This window comes from Cydia fagiglandana, chromosome 11 (genome assembly GCF_963556715.1).
Source record: "Cydia fagiglandana chromosome 11, ilCydFagi1.1, whole genome shotgun sequence".
Classification (NCBI taxonomy): Eukaryota; Metazoa; Arthropoda; class Insecta; order Lepidoptera; family Tortricidae; genus Cydia; species Cydia fagiglandana.
The window spans coordinates 5,694,157-5,711,845 of NC_085942.1; the positions used below are offsets into that span (position 1 = coordinate 5,694,157).

General features: G+C 37.1%; 1 protein-coding gene across 1 annotated transcript; it reads left to right on the top strand.

Moving 5' to 3' along the window:
* The first annotated feature begins 1,811 nt into the window (after window positions 1-1,811).
* On the top strand, window positions 1,812-17,011 carry LOC134668797 (15-hydroxyprostaglandin dehydrogenase [NAD(+)]-like). Its single transcript, XM_063526249.1, has 6 exons — window positions 1,812-1,991; window positions 4,907-5,030; window positions 6,999-7,105; window positions 11,891-12,064; window positions 12,840-12,994; window positions 14,639-17,011. Exons 1-6 carry the CDS (start codon window positions 1,899-1,901, stop codon window positions 14,742-14,744), a joined length of 759 nt encoding a protein of 252 aa, XP_063382319.1. The 5' UTR covers window positions 1,812-1,898; the 3' UTR covers window positions 14,745-17,011.
* Window positions 17,012-17,689: the final 678 nt, after the last annotated feature.

The window sequence follows — 17,689 nt, forward strand, 5'->3', positions numbered from 1 at the left end:
AATTGACAAATAAAGAAAAACATTACAGATACTCGTTTTTTAATTAACGTATCTTATTAATATGAGATAATCACTTATTTAATTGAAAAACAGCAGCCTTTTCGTACTTAGGTCATCATGGCCACTGCATTAATTGCATACGCAAGAGAAAGGCAGATAATAAAATTTCAATTTTCGTGGTGGCCCCTCCCTGCATAAAAGTTTTCTTATACAATTCAGGTCAGGTTTCTCTGCAGCCGACTGTGTACATATTTACAATGTCTACCTATCTGTCTAGACTTTTTGTGTGCTATAAATCCAGAGAATAATTCCCATTTGTTTTACTGCTAGATCCCTTAACCCTTTATAAGGCCCGTTGACAGGGACGTGCTATCGCAGAATTTGTTGCAGCTATCAGAAGCCTACATTTCAAAAATCTATTTTAAAAGCAAGTTGAATATTCAATTAATGCAAACGATTTTGAGCCCTATTATTAAAACAGTATGGTTGAATTTCTGATTGAGCGTATGTGGTCGATATATCGCCTCTGCCTTATAAAGGGTTAAGCTTGTATCCAATAAAAAACATAAGTTTATTGTTATTTGAATTTATACGTCACAATTAAATTACACAAATATCCGGGACTGGGAAAACATATAAAAACTCAAAAATACGCGTTTTCTCAGAGATAAGCTAGATCGATTTATCGCTCCTTAAAACTCCCATATAGCAAATTTCATCAAAATTGTTAGAGCCGTTTCCGAGATCCCCGCAATATACCTATATATAAATAAATAAACAAAAATTGTTCGATTAAAGGTAGGTATTATTAGATAAACAATAAATCAAAACAGCTACCTACCGTAGGTAATCAAATCCTACCTTAAATACCGCAGGATAATCGATAATTGCTTATGATTCTTATGGAAGATAAATATAAATACTAGACAGCTTTCACATGTTTCATTGAAACCCATTGAACATACTGACGAAGCATCGGTTCACTTAACTCTACACGTTTAATTATGCGGTGGCCAAATTAATAACTACCCCGTCTCAACATACAAATTTGACCACTACCGTTTCACAGTGGCGACACCGTGACCGGCTTTGATAACTTTGCCTCCCATAACGTGTGTAGTTTTTACACTGTCTTGCAATTTTTTATTGAACGGTTGGAATTTCAGTTTTAATTTCTATGAAATAAGGTTGCTTTTAGTAGATAGAACTGAAAGGTAGATCGGAGTTTTTGAAAATTAGTTTTCGTGTAGTACTTGTCGTATGTGAATCAACGTACGAGCGTGTAGACAGCGAGAGTGCCGTGCGTACAAAGGGGGATGAGTAGTGCCATATCTGTCCATAGAAATCGCTAGATCTTCATAGGTATTATACCTATTAGACACAAATTTTTATATTTAATATGTTAGCACTACTGTTAAGATGGTAAAAAGAAAAAGAAAGGATACAACTCGTCTGTTGGTAAGCGGTCACCGTAGCCTTTACAGACTTACAACTCCAGGGGGTCACATGCGCGTTGCCGACTCTTTTAATACTAAGATACAAACACTCCTTTTTTGAAGAACCTGATTGCCGTTGCACTCGAGATTACCTCGGCAGTTGATTTCATTCAACAACTGGAGTGCCTGGACTGTCTGGATTGTTCGCAGGAAATAAAATTAATTAATGTAAATCAAAACAATATTTATTTCGCTTGTAGATTTATTTTTTCACAAATTATACAAAATCCAATGTCTTTACAAATTACCTCCAATATTACGGCTTGTTTGCAACTGGCAACACCGATCGAGGGAGGCGCTCCCTTCCGTCCGCGATCGAACATCGAACACCGGCGCGAGGCAACGGACCGTCCACACGTAGGGCGCGGTCGTACGGGAAATTAAAAAGTAAATAAAATAGTGATGGAGCTCAAAGGAAAGGTCGCTCTGATTACCGGAGCGGCGGCCGGCATAGGATTGGCTTATAGTGAGGAATTGCTGAAACATGGAGCTAAGGTAAGATTTACATAAATATTATATTTATAAGCCGAACATTTTGATTATTTTAACTAAATACTTAAAACATTTTAACAAAATCGCGTAGTGTTGGTCTGAATTAGGTATTATTTCGAATTTTAAATAATTCTATTTAGTTTTTAACGGAAAGAAGTAAGCAAAAGTAGTAAATTGTCTTCCGCGCATTTTCTTTACTACGAAGTAATACAGAGTTCAAGGTGAACGTTGAATGGAACTGGAAACACGCCAAATGCATGTAACACTGCGATTTTATTTTAAAATGTGCATTTTTGGGCACTTTCCCGCGATTGCACTTGCCGGCGAGCCGGTACCTTATTTGTATTGATTTTCTCCGCGGTCAGTAGCGTAAATTTAATGCACCAACACTTACCGTAGGGCAGATTACTATCTTTACCTGAGTTCTCAGAGTTTTGAATACTTAAGTAGGTACTCTAGTAAATTAACTACATGAAAGGTTCTAAACCTAATTGTCTAGGTAACCGTTATACACGGTGTAACATGAGTAAACCGAATAATTTTGACAGCGTCATCATCCTGATCATATTTAGAGGCAAAAATGTCCTATAAACTTTTTTGATATTCGCCTAGTTTCAGAGATATTATTAATTAAAAAAAAAATAAGTTTTTATTGTTACATAGTGTAAAAGGCCTTTTTGATGGTGATGTTGCTGCTATGGGACGTAGTCTAAATATCCTTATTGATAGATGTCAAAAAGTGACAAGTAACACTTTGCAAAAAGTGGTTCTACGAAAAAAAAAATGTAAAAATTAATTTTAAGTGACAAGTTTACCAATAATATTTATTTTTTATGTACAAATACATTCAAAAAATTGAAAAAACAAAACAAAAAAAAATTTTTTTTTGACGAAATTGACCCAAACTCATATTACATTTTTTACTTCTTTTGACCTCAGAAATGCGTGGTTAAAATTATTCGGTTTCCTCATGTTACACCGTGTATAGGCTAAAAAGCTTAGGTAATTAAACAAAGCACTTTTTCTCTTAACTTACGATAAGTATAACTTTTAGTTAGGTAAGTTTCGTATCTATATATAGGTTTTAGTGTATCGCAATACAGCAGCAAATAAAATGTCTTCATACTTTTTAAATAAAACAGGAAAAGTGAAAAATGTTTTCCTTCTTCCGTTATGTTTTGAAAAGTCTCACAAAGTAAACGGAGATTAAACTGAGGTATTTTTTTTACCAGAGTCGTCATCGGCTACAGATTGAAAATTACCAGAAAGGTGAAAAATTTAGAAAATATAGAAAAAAAGTTACGTATACGAAAACGTAAGTAAGAACTTTCCGAAATTTCTCATGTGAAAAAATTCGCATTTTGAAAATTTTCCGAACGTAAATGATCTCAAAAAGTAGATTCAAGCACCTTTTTTCTACGGGCGCAGACGTAGATCCGTAGGTACCGTACCGTACTGCTACGCCGTAGCGCGTAGCAAGCACCCTACGGTAGCAATGAATATGCGCGACTTTCCGCTTTAGTAAAGCGCGTCACTTACTTTAATTCAATTCAAGCGCAGGTAAGGAATACTAAGGGGTCATCCATTAATTACGTCACACGGTTTTTTGACCCCTCCACCCCTCCTTGTCACACTTGGTCACATTTGGCAAACCCCTCCCCCCTAGTGTGACGTCACATTTTTTCTACAAAATCGCCAAATCGAATTAAGTAAGTACCTAAGTATTATTAATATTTTATCAAAACATTTTTGACGATATAAATATTAGTAATTTTAATAACCCAAAACTGCTTAGGAAAGAAAATTAAACGAATAAAAACGATTATCGTTTTAAAAACTTGTTATTTAAATGTACATCGAATAAAATAATTTAAATAAATTTTCGGTTACTGATGAAGTTAAAGTGACGTCACAAAGTTTGTGTCTCCCCCCTCCCCCATGTCACAATATGTCACAGTTTCTTGACCCCCTCCCTCCCCCTAAACGTGTGATGTAATTAATGGATGACCCCTAAGGAACTAAGGATGGTATTATAACTGTCAAATATAATATATTGTCTCACATTTTGCTTAATGAGTGAGTGAGACGCAATGACATTGGAAAGATGCAATTACACCCTAAGAACGTTCTCACTTCTATATATTGTTGGCATTGATTTGTAGCTATTGAGCTAGGGAGCGGATTTTGGCCCTTTATGATAATTCCAAAGATAGAAATTTGTTCAACCGCTGTACTATTAGGCTTATTTTTCAGTAGTCTCAGCGCATTTCCCTCGTACTTATTTGTAAATTGGTGCAATGCACTGATACTTCGAGTAATGTAAAATTAAGTTTAGTTGTGATTGATTATTATGAAAGATTGAAAATACTCTCTAGAGTCCCCGGCTCTTGATTGATTGAAAGTTTGATAATACTTTCCCCGTCCCCCGTCCTCGGCTCATTCATTGTAATACCCCACAGACAAAACATCCTCCAGACTGAGCATAGTCGCGCTACCCCCTCTGCCACGCATACGGTAATTTTACTCCATGTTCGAGTCGAAAGTGTCTTTGTGTGACGTCCGTGTCTTTACGAACCAATCACGGTACGGGATTTCGCTCACCTCGTCCCGCACACTCCCGCATTTTTGGCATCATCGGTTGCATGAAATAAATTGCTCTAAACTTTGGTCTAGAGCAGCGGTTCTCAAACTTTTTTGGTGACGGAAAGCGAAAAATTTGACGGAACCCCAAAATTAAAAAAATTTCGTTCGTCACTGTGGACCAGATATACCTATAGAAGTGCTGGTTTTTTTCTTATTATTACAAGTTTTTTCGCGGAACCCCAACAGAGGCTTTGCGGAACCCTAGGGTTCCGCGGAACACACTTTGAGAATGGCTGGTCTAGAGGATCCCTAGTCTATGTAATACCCTCTTGCAGGTGTCACTCTGCGACATAGACTCCGACATCGGCGAGCAGGTCTCCGACGAGCTGGGCGCGAAGTACGGACGCAAGAACGTGCTGTTCTGCCAGTGCGATGTGACCGACTACCCGCAGTACGAAGGTAGGTGTCGGTACCAACCATATGTCATACAACAGCGGTTCTCAAACTTTTTTGGTGACGGAACCCTTTTGGAAAGCGAAATATTTGACGGAACCCCAAATTAAATATTTTCGTTCGTCACTGTCGACCAGATATACCTATTGTTTTTTTCTTATTATTAGAAGTATTTTCGCGGAACCCCAACAGAGGCTTTGCAGAACCCTAGGGTTCTGCGGAACACACTTTGAGAATGGCTGTCATACAATTACTCATCAGTAGGTCCTGGATCGCGCTTAATAAATTCGCTCTTACCTAACACTGATCCTTGGGTAAACAGGTCCTAATCGTCGGCTAAAGGGTAAGGGGGTAGAGTAAGGGTAAGGGTGGGTGGGTAAGGGGGTAGAGTAAGGGTAAGGGTGGGTGGGTAAGGGGGTAGAGTAAGGGTAAGGGTGGGTGGGTAAGGGGGTAGAGTAAGGGTAAGGGTGGGTGGGTAAGGGGGTAGAGTAAGGGTAAGGGTGGGTGGGTAAGGGACGTAAGGGTAAGGGGTCAGGTATTTTCGGCTAAGGTAGCAGATTCCTATTATCATTGAATTGTATTTACGAGGTTTTCGACTTTAGGTATAATATTATTTAAACTTGTTTGATGCTTATCATTATCGTTAGTAGATTAATTAGGTATTCTGAAGGCATTAGGTAACATAAATCTTAATCAATTTGCCAAGTTATTGCCAAATAACTAAAGGGTTACATGTTACATGACACCGAGCGATAACTTCAAGTTTAGAAACCCGTCGGGGAAAAACATGTCATGAAGTGACTCAATAGAAGCCATGCTATTTTTACAACAGATTGAAATTTGATCGGCATCTGCTTTTAACGCAAGGAATTTAATTAAAGCTTGGCTTCCGAGATATCCGTGTCGCCTGTAAATTGAATTCAAAACCTTGAACAGAACGTACGTGGACCTAATACTAGTAAAGATAGGCATTATACATGCAGAGTCAGCATTAAGGCGTGTTCAGACGGGGACATTTTTCGCCAATCTTTAAAAGTAACGGATCAAAAGGATCTCATGATACAACTCCCTAGTATGTTGACTTACTTAGCTTAATAACTGTGAAAGTTACTTTAGGACGCGAACTGTAGAGATATAAATATTTGTATTTGGAAAAGAATTACCGGATGCCAATTAGCTGAGATTACTTTTGGAGCGTTGTTTATTTTATTCGCTACTATTGATACTGATTGTACATACGTTCTACTTCTTCTAAAGTATTTAAAATAATTATTATAACCTGTCGTAAGTAGACGGTTAAACAAAATTCCTTTACCAGTTCTAACGAATTTCTATTAGCGTCGCATGTGTGCTATTTCCGTGTCCGTAGCGACAGTTTTAAACCCCAAACATACGGGACTGATTGATTGCATGGGGTTTAACTATGTTGTTTATAGCTTCCGAATAATCTGTTGGTGGACTTTTTAAAGCACGATTAATAGCTGAGTCTAAGACATACTGAATACTCTAAAGTTGTTTATTACAGGGGATTTTGTATTGTCTGACCATACTTGTCTATACTCAGAGAGGTGAATATGTGTATTGTGTAGGTAGGTCATACGAAACATCTTTTATATAGGTAAGTACTATGTGATTAATCCCGTCCATAGGCGTTAGGCAACGCTAGGTGCAGTTAATAACATATACTAATCTATGGAAACACGTCTCTATGCCTAATTCTTGATAGATATTCCCACCTGATACACCTATGCCTGACAGATCTGAGAGACACGTGACACTTGTAGCTATTCGCAGCATATTAGCTGGATAGGACTGGGCTGTTTCTGTCTCCATAGGTATATTTTAATAAGTTCAATGGTAGGCACCTAAGTAATAGTTACGGGAGTTCTTTCAGCTCGACTATAGGTAGATACTTACCTTCTGCAAAGGGGAAATACTTATAAATAAATATTCGCAACTTATTTTTGTTGACAGAGGCCTTCGAGATGACGATTAAAGTGTTCAACCGGCTGGACATCGTGATCAACAACGCTGGAGTCATGAACGACCGGTTTTGGGAGCTGGAGGTCGACGTCAACTTGGTACGTTGAAAATTAGACCATACGCCGTAGTAGATAAAGTCGGGACTGGAGTGGCACAGCTATACTGGTATAAAGGTGTTCGAGACGATGATTCAAATGTTCAACCGGCTGGATATCGTGATCACCTGATCACTGATCAAGAACGCTGGTGTCATGAACGACACGTTTTGAAAGAAAACCCCAAATTAAAAGAGCTGTCAATTACATTCTATGCAGTCTTTCCACACCATAGCATTAATAGTCATATGCCTTATGGGAATATAGTTCAGAGCCGGAAACCGCTACCAACTTTTAGTATGTTGTTGGATATGGCATTGGGTCTCCAAAACTGCCGGGAGACGGCGGCGCCGGCCATCTACTTCAGCGGAATGACGTCATCAAAATGACTCCCGCTTCGTTGCGAATATTGCATACTGCACCCAAACTATGCATAGCACATACACATGTGGGGTATTAAATGAAAGCCAATTAAATAATCTATATTTTATTTATACAAAGTGTATCAAAATATGCAACAGTTTCAGAGAAATTTACAAAATAATAAAAATTACGTAAAAAAATATTCGATTATTTGGGTTTTACAACCAAACCAAAAGTCGGACGATAAAGCAATGTACTACAACATTAAAGATGACGTCTCAAGCCATACACTGATATCAATAAAATCAAAATTGGACCAAATATGTGGAAATTATGCATCAAAATGTAGATATTTGCCCATACAAATGCATAAAAGTTAAAAAAGTCCAAATTGGTCATTTTCAGGATAATCCGCATAAGCTTCTAGTATGTTATTAGCAATATGACCTGGATTCTAAAACTGCCGGGAGACCATCTTTATTGTCCCCCAGTCACGAATTATGACGTCATACAAATAATCACTGCCGAATTTCGTAAAATGTAAATTATAGCTATACTATGAGTCACACATACATGTGTGTTACATGTAATGAAAGGTTATTAAATTTAGTATGATTCACCTAAACATTATTTGTAAAAAAAATGTACGGTTTAAGAGCTAGAAACAAAGAAATACCACTTTTTATGGAAAAAGTAGATGTATATCAATTTTATAGCTAAACTAAAATCGTCAATAAAACGTTGCATATAACACTTAAAAAACCAGTTATTCAACTATACATCACAGTTTAAATTTTACATTTTCGATAAAAACTGTGGAAGTTGTGGAAAAAAAACTAAAGCGCGCCAACAATTCTACCTTAATGCGCTCATATTATGCAAAGAATAGTTATAATTATCGAGTATTAAATGAATGAACATTACATAAAATACATGAAAACGACATTTTTGAATGGAACCATAATTAAAAAAATAATAATTTACTTGATAAGTAATCAAAATACTGTAAAAATAATACCTCGATAAGGCATTTTGTATTAGGCATGTACCTACTTACTGGCATGTAACTTTACATTTCTCTAATAATGTAGCGTAAGAGTCTATTTCATATTAATATTTACCGCGACTACAGCAGGAACTGCTGTCTACGTATGTAATTATGTATTTTTTACATGAAACTACTGAACTGATTTTGATAAATTAGGTGTCAATTTATTTGTCTTTGTAGCCCAGGTCACAAAAACCACATTTAAACCGACTTTGAAAGGAGGAGATTATGCACTTAAAGAAACAGTATTTTGCTTACTTATCAAGTAAATTATTATTTTTTTAATTATGGTTCCATTCGAAAATGTCGTCTTCATGTATTTTATGTAATGTTCATTCATTTAATACTCGATCAATAGAACTATTCTTTGCATAATATGAGCGCATTAAGGTAGAATTGTTGGCGCGCTTTAGTTTTTTTTCCACAACTTCCACAGTTTTTATCGAAAATGTAAAATTTAAACTGTGATGTATAGTTGAATAACTGGTTTTTTAAGTGTTATATGCAACGTTTTATTGACGATTTTAGTTTAGCTATAAAATTGATATACATCTACTTTTTCCATGAAAAGTGGTATTTCTTTGTTTCTAGCTCTTAAGAGCCCTTCAACGTGCACACTAGCGCCACTGCTAAATAATCGTGATTATTTAAATTTAACGACAGGTATTTAAAAATGGGGGCCGCTACGGACTGTATTGTGTATTTAAGTACCTTTTGAATACATCAAACTAGTTTTTATGTTGCTGGATTCGTCGATCTAGGAACTCAAAACAAAAACGGCCGTTTTTACTTTGGACGCATAGATTGACAAATCCAGCAACATAAAAACTAGTTAGATGTATTCAAAAGGTACTTAAATACACAATACAGTCCGTAGCGGCTTCCTTTTTTAAATATCTTTCGTGAAATTTTAATAATCACGATAATTTAGTAGTGGCGCTAGTGTGCACGTTGAAGGGCTCTTAAACCGTACATTTTTTTACAAATAATGTTTAGGTGAATCATACTATATTTAATAACCTTTCATTACATGTAACACACATGTATGTGTGACTGGTTACATATCAGAATACCGAAAATCGATTTACCTAATGTTGAATCACCTATGCTCGTTTCACCTATTTTTTTAAATACCTAATGATCAATTAACCTAAGCTCATAACACCTAATGAACGAATTACCTATTGCACGTTTCACCTACAATTGGTTTACCTAAGCTCAGAATACCTATGCTCGATTCACCTAAAGTTGAAACACCTAATACTCGAAATACCTAAAGCTAATATACCTAATACACGAAACACCTAATGTTGATATACCTAATGCACGAAATACCTAAACTCGGTATACCTAATGATCGAATTGCCTAAAGTTAACATACCTACTGCACGAATTACCTAAAGTCGGTATACCTAATGATCGAATTACCTAAAGTTAACATACCTAATGAACGAAATACCTAAATTAAATTCGATACACCTAATGCACGAAATACCTGAAGTCGATGCACTTAAGAAATATGTACCTAAAATAAAAAATATAATTATTGTTTAGTAGAATATTACTAGGACATACAACATTTAGTATACATTTTTTAGCCAAATCATTCAATTGGCTAACTATTTTTTATTATAATATAAGGTCTAGTCATTTGCCAGAGTCAAGATAGGTGCGACGACGAGTAAAGCGAGGAGGAGCGTGTTAGGTTAACTGCGACCAAACAGTGCCAACATCGACTTTTATTTCATCGTCATGATGTTAACTTACAAAAATTAAGTTTTTGATAAGATAGGATAAGATAACTAATTTTGTATCAGACTTACAAAATCATTCTACTACCTAAAAAGTAGAGTTTCAAAAAGTGTATTTTTAAGTTGTTATCCGAACAAACTGTTTCTACTGTAAGCTTGGGAAATCATACGAATTATTGGGTGGAATTTCCACTTGATCATTCGGCAAAATGATATGAATTTTGTTCTAAGTATATAGACTTTAGGTATTCCGTGCATTAGGCATATCGACATTAGGTAATTCGTGCAGGAAGTATATCAACTTTAGGTATTTCGTGCGATAGGTTTAACAGTTTTAGGTATTTCGTCCATTAGGTAAATCAAGTTTAGGTACATCGTTCATTAGGTATATCAGCTTTAGGTGTATCGTCCATTAGGTATATCAGCTATAGGTGATTCGTGCATTAGGTATAATAGCTTTAGGTGAAACGTGCAATAGGTAAAACGTACATTAGGTACATCGTGCATTAGGTCTTTCGTCCATTAGGTTATTTGAGCTTAGGTATTATAAACTTAGGTCAGTCAATGTTTAGGTAAAATGATCGATAGGTAATTTAAAAATAGGTGAATCAAGCATAGGTGATTCAACATTAGGTAAATCAGTTTTCGTTATTCTGATATGTAACCGTGTGACTCATAGTATAGCTATAGGTTACATTTTACGAAATTCGGCAGTGATTATTTGTATGACGTCATAATTCGTGACTGGGGGACAATAAAGATGGTCTCCCGGCAGTTTTAGAATCCAGGTCATATTGCTAATAACATACTAGAAGCTTATGCGGATTATCCTGAAAATGACCAAGTTGGATTTTTTTAACTTTTATGCATTTGTATGGGCAAATATCTACATTTTGATGCATAATTTCCACATATTTGGTCCAATTTTGATTTTATTGATATCAGTGTATGGCTTGAGACGTCATCTTTAATGTTGTAGTACATTGCTTTATCGTCCGACTTTTGGTTTGGTTGTAAAACCCAAATAATCGAATATTTTTTTACGTAATTTTTATTATTTTGTAAATTTCTCTGAAACTGTTGCATATTTTGATACATTTTGTATAAATAAAATATAGATTATTTAATTGGCTTTCATTTAATACCCCACACGTGTATGTGCTATGCATAGTTTGGGTGCAGTATGCAATATTCGCAACGAAGCGGGAGTCATTTTGATGACGTCATTCCGCTGAAGTAGATGGCCGGCGCCGCCGTCTCCCGGCAGTTTTGGAGACCCAATGCCATGCCCAACAACATACTAAAAGTTGGTAGCGGTTTCCGGCTCTGAACTATCTCTGCGATCGTTTCCCATAAGGCATGGCACTATAACGATATAGCCCATAGGTAATCTAATAAAACCTACCCGTACCATAGGTCCTTTAATTAAACCCGTGGGCAACCAAGACGCTAGATGTGGGGGGGAGGCTTATAGTTGACTAAGATGCATGTCTAAAAATAGATTTACCTATTTATTTTGAAAGTCCAGGTCCAAACCTATCGTAATTGCTCTAATAAGAAAATGAATGCTGCTACATGAACCTAGGTACTTAATTTTCACTCAAGTTAAATAAAAAATGTTCCCAGAACGGCGTCATCCGCGGTACTTTACTGGCGTACCGGTTTATGGGCAAGGACCGCGGCGGACAGGGCGGTACCATCGTGAACACGGCTTCCACTGCATTCACAAGGCCCCAAGTATCTACACCCATTTATACAGCCACCAACTATGCCGTCGTGGGACTCACTAGGGCTTACGGGGTAAGTTTAATAATATTGTTGGTAGAATAACAAGTTATCGTTGGGAAAAGTCCGCGGCGTACAGGGCGGTACCATCGTGAACACGGCTTCCACTGCACAAGGCCCCAAGTATCTACACTCATTTATACAGACACCAACTATGCCGTCGTGGGACTCACTAGGGCTTACGGGATAAGTTGCTTAGTTTTGAGTACCAACACGTATGTTTAGGATGACAAGTCATAATAGGCAAGGGCGGGGCGGTACCATCGTGAAAGCCGCTAAAAGGCCGCAAGTATTCTATGACGGCTCACTAGGGCTTATGGAATAAGTAAAAAGTTATAATTGGGCGAGGGCAGGCCGGTACAGGTTGTCCGCTATTCTAAGATCAAGTACGCTACGCCATAGTAATACTATGGCGAACTTTAATCTTTGCAGATCGTAGGTATAGGACCACTACTAATACAATGGCTTCGAGACTTGCCCGTTTGCGGCGAATATTTCTACCATATACAGCTTGGCAAAAAAGAGTAGAAATTATATAGTGGCAACACTGTAGTGTCGTCCCGTTTTCTTATATACGTTGGTTTGAAAGGGACGACACTACAGTGTTGCCACTTTTTAATTTCTACTCTTTTTGCCAAGCTGTACCTACTTAGTTATTTGCTTCGCCTTTGGAGCAAGTAGGTACGAGTCTCACACAAGGCTGTGTATTACCCCAATCTTTATTTAAAAATTGTGACTTTATTAGCAGACAGCGAAACTAACTAATCATGTACATATGTGTATATTTCAGGACCAGTATCACGTAGGACTGACAGGCGTTAGGAGTCTCGTGTTATGCCCGGGGCTCACAGACACGGGCCTGGTCAAGGAAATACGCAAACAGCTCATGTCTTCAGAGTATGAGGCAGCTTGGCAGCGCGACAACGCCAACGCCAAGACGCAAAGGTACGTAGCCAAAGTGTGTTTGGTACACTCGCAAACAGTTGGCAACTCGCTCGAAAAGATGGCACCATACCTTTGGTCTATCGTCGAGTAGATGGCGATGTTTTTTGACATTTAAGAAATTTAACACGTATCAGTAAAAAAAAAATAAGGATCAAAGTCAAATGGTGGTCTATAGTTCGTTTTTTTTAGCATTAGAAATTAGGTAAACAATCTTGAAGTGTCTTTTAATTGAAAAACACATTTTAAAAATAAGTTGCGGCAAATATGTAACAATTATGAATCTAATACGATCATTTATATTCTTCTGCTTTCATAAGTAATAGTTTCTGAATTTTAAAAAGCGTTTTTCAATTAAAAGACATGTCAAGATCGCTTACCTTCTTGCAAGTTCTTTCTAATGCTAAAAAAAACGAAGTATAGGTGTTAATCATTTGTGTCGTAAATGTACTCTACTAACTACATAATTTACTTTGACAATATTCCTCTAGTCTAAATTCTCTTTGGATGTAGCCACGAAAAGATGGCACCGTACCTTTGGTCTATCATCGAGTAGATGGCGATGTTTTTTGGCATTTAACAAATTTAACACATATCAGTAAAAAAATAAGGATCAAAGTTAAACGGTGGTCTAAGTGTTAATCATTTAAATAAATTATTTATTAATTATGTCGTAAATGTACTAACTACATAATTTACTTTGACAATATTCTTCTAGTCTAAATTCTTTTTGGATGTAGGCAGTAGTAGGTTTGCCCACCGATTTAGGGCAACCTGCACCATCCAGGGTTAGCCACTAACTCGGTGGTTAAACTGTACTGGTAACTCCGGGTTTAACCGGTTAACCCCGAGTTAGTGGCTAACCCTGGATGGCGCAAGTGGGCCAAGTGGCTCTTAGGGGTTAAGGTCCGTCCCTTCTTTAAATGACAGAGGAATTTGTTTATAAGCTTCCTTTTCGTATGTCAGTCCGGACAGATCTCCAAAAAGTTACTTTTAGACACAATGTGAAATGAAATGTCTCAAAACTTTCCAGGCGATTGGCTACATTGGCAAAGAACGGTGTATACCCAATACCCATTTGTCCCCGCCGGGCACAGAGTCATATGAATCATTTCCGTTTGTCCCTGGCGGCGGTCACGTGGGTTGGGGACAAATACTTAGGAATAGACACCGTACAAATTGGGTATTAGACTACTAGTCAAATCAGTTTCTTTTATCCAACTGTCAAAACGATTTTGCTATTATGGAATTTATGTGAAACACTAGCATGTGACGTCACAATGAAATTACCTACTCTAATCTTTATAGTTTTATACGGGTTCTAAAATTGTGTTTAACCTTTTGGACGCCAATGACCGATATGTCCGCACCGCAGGTTCAACGCCAAAGACCGATTAATCGGTCACAGATCACAGAGCAACATAGACCTACGTGCATATGCATAAAGTTCAATTTCAGTTTTGACACTTGGGTGACGTGGCGTCCGTGTGACAGCTTTTGTGTTTGACACGGCGTCGAAAAGGTTAAAAATAACTGCTGTCTACGTTTCTCTATTAATCTTCGTGCTTTATTTCGTGTATGGTGTAAATTAATTAATTTTATATACAGTCAAATACCCTATAATAATTTATTTCCATTTTATTACAGCTCAGAGCACGTAGGACGAGCTCTAGTGGAGATACTCACCAAAGGCCAGAGTGGCTCCGTATGGATCGTGGAGAACGGCCAACCCGCACGGGAGTGGCGTGGCTAAACTACATACACTCGACAACCTTCCAGTATCTACTGCGAGCATTGCGCGCTAAGATATATTCGGACTTACGGAACGCAATATGGATTCAAGGGCTCTCGCATGATGATTAGGTACTATTTAGAAAGACTGCCTCGTGCATGAAGTTTATATTTGAACGAAATATTTTTTATTCGGATGTTTGTTGCCGTTCTTAGAGCGTTTAATAACTGGAGTCGCCTTTAAGAACTTATACCCCTCTGCCGAAAAACTTGCACAATTGTGCAAAACTGCGAACTTTTCTATGAACTGACATGGCTATTTGTACGTTACGTACAAATCATGTAGTAATAGCAATACATTTCTTACACATTCTTACACATATCGACTAAGTCCACAGTAAGCTCAAGAAGGCTTGTGTTGTGGGTACTCAGACAGCGATATATATAATATACAAATACATAAATACATAGAAAACACCCATGACTCAGGAACAAATATCTGTATCATCATACAAATAAATGCCCTTACTGAGATTCGAACCCAGGACCATCGGCTTACAAATACATTTGACGTTCCCTCCCCCGCAAAAATTGACAGACTGTTTCGTAAAGAAAATGACATCTCCAGTTACTAAATGCTCTAAGTTGCCGCGCCAAAAATTATGAGCGTTTCAACCGCTCAAAAATTTTCAACATTTTTTTATATTATTATGGGAATAAAAGTATTCAGAGAAAACGATATAAATAATATTAAAACTTTTTAGTCATGCATGAGGCTAATAATTGCGTGTATGACTCATTTAATTGTGCGCGCCAACAAATTTGCGCCACTTGCAGCATTCCACTACCCCAGGGTTAATCGGTTAAACCTGGAGATACCAGTACAATTTGCCACACGGTTAACCGCTTAACCCAGGGTTAGCGGTATAGTGCAAGTGGCCGTCAGACCGATATGCGAATGGTCCGAAACTGTATGTACTTAAAACGCACATATTCTTAAAAGTCGCGACACCGCTCTGTAACTGCATCCAATTCGCACGACGCTCCGATGTTTGAGATGGACAACGCTTTGCGCGTATTATAGCGACATCCCGCCGCCCGTCGCTCTGCAGGTATCGTCTTGGGTCATCCCATTCATTTTTCGTCAAGTTCTTAAATTAGTCCTATTCTGCTTTCGTCATCACCAAAAGTGTTTGAAAGCCACCGACGATTGTGAGTTGTGACGAATGTAGAATGAGTGACGAAAGTAGAATAGGACTAATTTAAAAACTTGACGAAAAAGGAATGGGACGACCCAAGACGATACCGCTCCGCAATCGGATGCAGTGTGCCATGCGCCTAAGCGACAGTGATGTCACAACTCTTTTATTCTGATACCTATGGTTCGGAGAAAAGCCAAAGTATTTCTAGTCCATAATAATTTTTTGATCACCTTATTTTATGAGGAAGCGCAAATATTTATCAAGCTTTACCTGAGTATGTATGGGCATTTTTAACGCGTGAAAGATACTCATATATTATAGGTATACTAAGATATTTTGAATGACCGGTTTGTGTGGGTGATCCTATCCATCCTATTTAAATAATGGTGTTTTCCTTTTGTATAATCGACCGATGGTCTCTTGACATTATATTATAGTGTTTCCGATCTAAATTTAAACTGGCTCAATGAATATACTCAACATAAATCTGCCAAAAAACAACGTACTTAAGTCTTCAGTTAGAGTAATTTAAAAAACATGAGAATTACTTGGGTGATGGTGTTTTATGAGTTGATCATCTATTTCTTGTTATTCTGTCCCATCAGCCAGGAGACAATAGTAGCATAGTTTCTTAGAAGAGCTGCAGTACCATGTTCTACAAACGTGCTTAGTAGATGTCCCATTATGGAAAGGCCTTATATTTTAAAGCAATTACCAAAAAAATCAAGTTTGGTTCATTGAAATACGAAATAACTAGTATTTTAAGAGTGACCCAGGAGACCGTAACCATGGCAACTAGTGACAAGAAAAAGTTGATTCACCCTTATACTTCTGATGCTTATGGATTTACTTATGACTATGTATAATCTCCACGAAGTAACAATATGAATATGTGAAGTGGTTGTGTAAATATTCAGTTCTTTAGTATTAGAAGTGTTTTAGTAAGAAGCTGCATTTATATTTTATAAAATATATTTTACAAAAATATAGATAAGTAGGCTAAGAATAATGTTAGACAATGTATTGTGTACCTATACTTGGAAATTGTCTGTATACCTAAGGGCCACCCCACATCTAGCGTCCCTCGAGCGTCGGCGTCTGGTCAGCGCCACTCAACGCTATGGAAAATGACGTCGCTGCGCAGTTGCGTCGACGTTGCATCGACGTTGCGTCGAGCAGCGGCCATAGAATTGTAGACGCCGACGCTCGAAAGACGCCAGATGTGGGGTGGCCCTAAGGCCCTGTATTAAGATAAGTATGTATTATAAGCACATACTTTGTTATCGGCTTGTGTATGTTACGATGTCAGACATTTTGTTGACGTGCAAGTGTTACAGTTAATTCATTTCACAAAGACGAATAAATTTTATTATTGACATTAGTCTAATTTCGGTTTTCTTTAGTGAGATGAAATATCTATAACAATTACTATGGAATTTAATACTCGATATTATTTGTAAGTTCTCAACAGTTTTTTACAAGTTTATTGCTGAGATTTCTTGATTTGCAATAAAAGTGAAAAGGTACAATTATTTTGTTTGATTATTTCTTGTTTAAGAAAGTTTAACCCAATTTAAACTAATATTGAAGTTTGTAGTAAATGTATATTTCATATTAATACAATCACCAGGTACAGTTTTTGAGTTACAGATTTTTACAAATAGTTTTATAATAATGTTGATTGTCAACTTTTGCAAAATAATTTGTGTAGGACCAATTAACAAAATCACCAATTGAACACGAAATGAGACTGTCCTATCAACTT